Source organism: Chenopodium album, chromosome 9, assembly GCF_948465745.1.
Source record: "Chenopodium album chromosome 9, dcCheAlbu1.1, whole genome shotgun sequence".
In the NCBI taxonomy this organism is placed as follows: domain Eukaryota; kingdom Viridiplantae; phylum Streptophyta; class Magnoliopsida; order Caryophyllales; family Amaranthaceae; genus Chenopodium; species Chenopodium album.
In genome coordinates this window covers 29,595,535-29,598,577 of record NC_137842.1, presented here as the reverse complement: position 1 = coordinate 29,598,577, position 3,043 = coordinate 29,595,535, and the positions used below count along the sequence as shown (strand labels likewise).

At 46.6% G+C, this 3,043-nt stretch overlaps 1 protein-coding gene across 1 annotated transcript; it reads right to left on the bottom strand.

Annotated features, from left to right (window-relative positions):
* Positions 1-477: 477 nt before the first annotated feature.
* Positions 478-2,659, bottom strand: LOC145557576 (uncharacterized). The gene is made up of 4 exons (XM_081618749.1): positions 2,197-2,659; positions 1,295-2,097; positions 968-1,208; positions 478-776 (listed from the first exon to the last, which is right to left on the bottom strand). The coding sequence occupies exons 1-4, from the start codon at positions 2,657-2,659 to the stop codon at positions 478-480; spliced, it is 1,806 nt and encodes a 601-aa protein (XP_081474875.1).
* Between the last annotated feature and the right edge of the window lie 384 nt (positions 2,660-3,043).

Genomic DNA, 3,043 nt, shown 5'->3' with positions numbered 1-3,043 from the left:
CATTTTGCGCTAGAGTGCTTCTTTCCTCTAACACTTTATTATTATTCTTGTTTGATTTCTGCATGTTAGTATATGATGCTTGGGCATACTATATTAAACAAATTTATGGAACATACTCCTCACGCAGAGGCTTGTATTTCTTTGAATAAAAATGGCTCAAATACCTTAGTTAACATAACATGGACTGAATAAAGGTTTATCGACTTCAAACAGCTATGTTTCAGGCTATTTAAACAAAATATTTCTTTAACACATCAGCATTGAAACTGTTTCTTAAACCTGACCTTCTTGATCTGCAAGGAGGAACGTGCCTGGTCCCACCTATTCGTGGATGATGAAAGGGCCTTCCCAGTTTGCTGACAGCTTTCCATGCTGATTTCCTCTTCCAACTGTTGCTGTCCTCCTGAGGACTAAGTCTCCTGGCAGGAGCTCCCTGTGTTTGACCCTTTTGTTGAAAGCTTTTGAGATCCTGCTCTTTTAGGCCGCCAGCTTAAGGGCTGCTTTTACCCTTATTTCTGGCAGGAAGTCTAGCTCTTCTAGCATGCGCTTTTCATTTCCTTGCTGCTCATAGAGCTGTATCCACAGGCTAGGGATTTGCACTTCCACAGGGACAACTGCATTAACCCCGTAGGCCAGGGTGAAAGGGATTTTACCGGTTGACTCTTTCTTAGTGGTCCTGTTTGCCCACAAGACCTCTAGGACTAAGTCTGCCCACAGGCTCTTGTACTCCTCCAACTTCTTCTGTAGGGCTGTCAGGATCAGCTTGTTTGCTGCTTCTGCTTGGCCATTGCTATGCGGGTGGCAGACTGAGGCACTTGCATACTTAGTGCCCATATCCCCCAGGTAGTCCTTTATGGTGTCGTAGTCAAATTGGCACCCATGATCAAAGACTATGCACTGTGGCACCCCGAATCTAGTGATGATGCTCTTCCATATAAATGTTCTGACCTGGGTTGCTTTTATGTACTTGGCAGCCCAGCTAGTGCATCTTGCGTGAGAGTTGGCCAATATGCCCCTCTTCTAAGGACCTCTACTCCCAATGCTTTCCCGCCGATATGGTTGGCACATATTCCGGAGTGGGCGTCTTCCATAATGCCCTCCTGCTCCCATTCCGGAATACACCTCAGCAGCGGCTTTGAGAAGCCTTTCTTGTTGAGCTCTCCATTCATCACTACATACCAATTTGCGTCTTTCTTCACCTTTTTAGCCTGTACTTCACATCGGGCAGCGAGCCATGAAGTTTGTACGCCAAGATGTCTGAGAACCAGGCTCTTTGACTCCTGACGTAGTTTACCAGCTCCTTTTCAGCGATGCTGCTTTCCTCTAACACCTTGACCATCACTGTTCTTGTGAGGCTTTGTAAGGTGGAGCTGGCTAACTTAGATAAGGCGTCAGCCTGAGAGTTTCCTGCTCTAGGGACCAAGTCTATCTGGAAATGGACTAGCTGGGCTGCCAACTTTTTCACTTTGGTTACATATTTCATAATAGTGGCTTCCCTTATCTCATACGCCCCATGCAGTTGGCTAGCAAGGAGCAGAGAATCAGTCTGAAGGTGTACTTTGCGGGCTCCGGCTGCAAGGCTCATACGCAGGCCTGCCAGTGTCGCCTCGTACTCTGCTTCATTATTAGACGCTTTGAACTTGAACTTGATGGCATAATCAAATACGTTTCCTTTTGGAGACGTCATTATGACTCCTGCCCCACTCCCTCTTTGGGCTGAGGATCCATCCACTTCCACCTTCCAGACCCCAATGTCATCCTCTTTCTCCTCATAGGAGGCTTCCACTATGAAGTATGCTAAAGCTCGTGCCTTGATGGCTGCTCTAGGCTTGACCTCGAATTCATACTCAGAAAGCTCGATTTCCCACTTTAAGAGTCTACCCGATGCATCCATCTTTTGTAATGCTTTCTCCAGCGGGTGGTTTTTGAGGACCTCTATTATATGCGCGTCAAAATATGGTTTTAGCTTTCTTGCTGCTGTAATCACTGCGAAGGCTAGCTTCTCTACTAGGGGGTATCTTTGCTCTGCCTCGGTCAGCACGTGGCTCACGAAATATATCGGCCTTTGTTGCTTCTGTCTTTCTACCAGCAGAACGGCTACGATTGTTTGTATTGACACTGAGATGTACAACTACAGTTTTTCCCTCAGCTCCGGGCTAATCATTGTTGGGAGCTTAGTCGGATGCTCCTTAATACCCTCAAAGGCTTCTTTCTCCTTAGTCTCCCACTTGAATTCTCTGTTTCCTTTCAACAGCTGATAGAATGGCAAGGCTTTGTCTGCTGACTTACTGATGAATCTGGTCAGTGCGGCCATTCTGCCTGTCAACCGCATGATATCTTTGATGCTCTTAGGCTCGGACAGACTGAGGACTGCTTCGACCTTTTCTGGGTTGGCATCTATACCTCTCTCGCTGATCAGAAAACCCAAGAACTTTTCGGAGCTCACTCCAAAGACACATTTCTTCGGGTTGAGCTTGATTCTATACTTGTTCAGGGTGGCAAATGTTTCCTCTAGATCCATGATATGTCTAGCCTGCGTGACGCTCTTAACAATTGAGTCGTCAATGTATACTTCCACATTTCTTCCCTTCTGGTGAAGGAACACTCTATCCATTGCCTTCTGAAAAGTTGCTCCAGCGTTCTTCAGCCCGAAGGGCATAGCTATGTAATTATACACTCCCCCTTCGGTAATGAATGTAGTTTTTTGCCTGTCTGGCTCGTGCAGGCTGATCGAATGGAACCTGAGAAGGCGTCCATGAAGCTTAGCAGGGCGTGCCCGCTGGTTGAGTCTACCAGTTGATCTATCCGTGGCAGTGGGTAACAGTCCTTCGGGCAAGCTTTATTAAGATCCGTGAAATCAACACACATTCTCCATTGGCCATTTGCCTTCTTCACCATGACCACGTTGGCTAACCATTCTGGATAGTTACAGTGTTCAATAAATCCTGCTTCCAAGAGTTTTTCCACCTCTTCCTGGATTGCCTGGTTTTTCTCCGTGGAGAAGCTTCGCTTTTTCTACCCGACTGGCTTAATATCCTCCTTC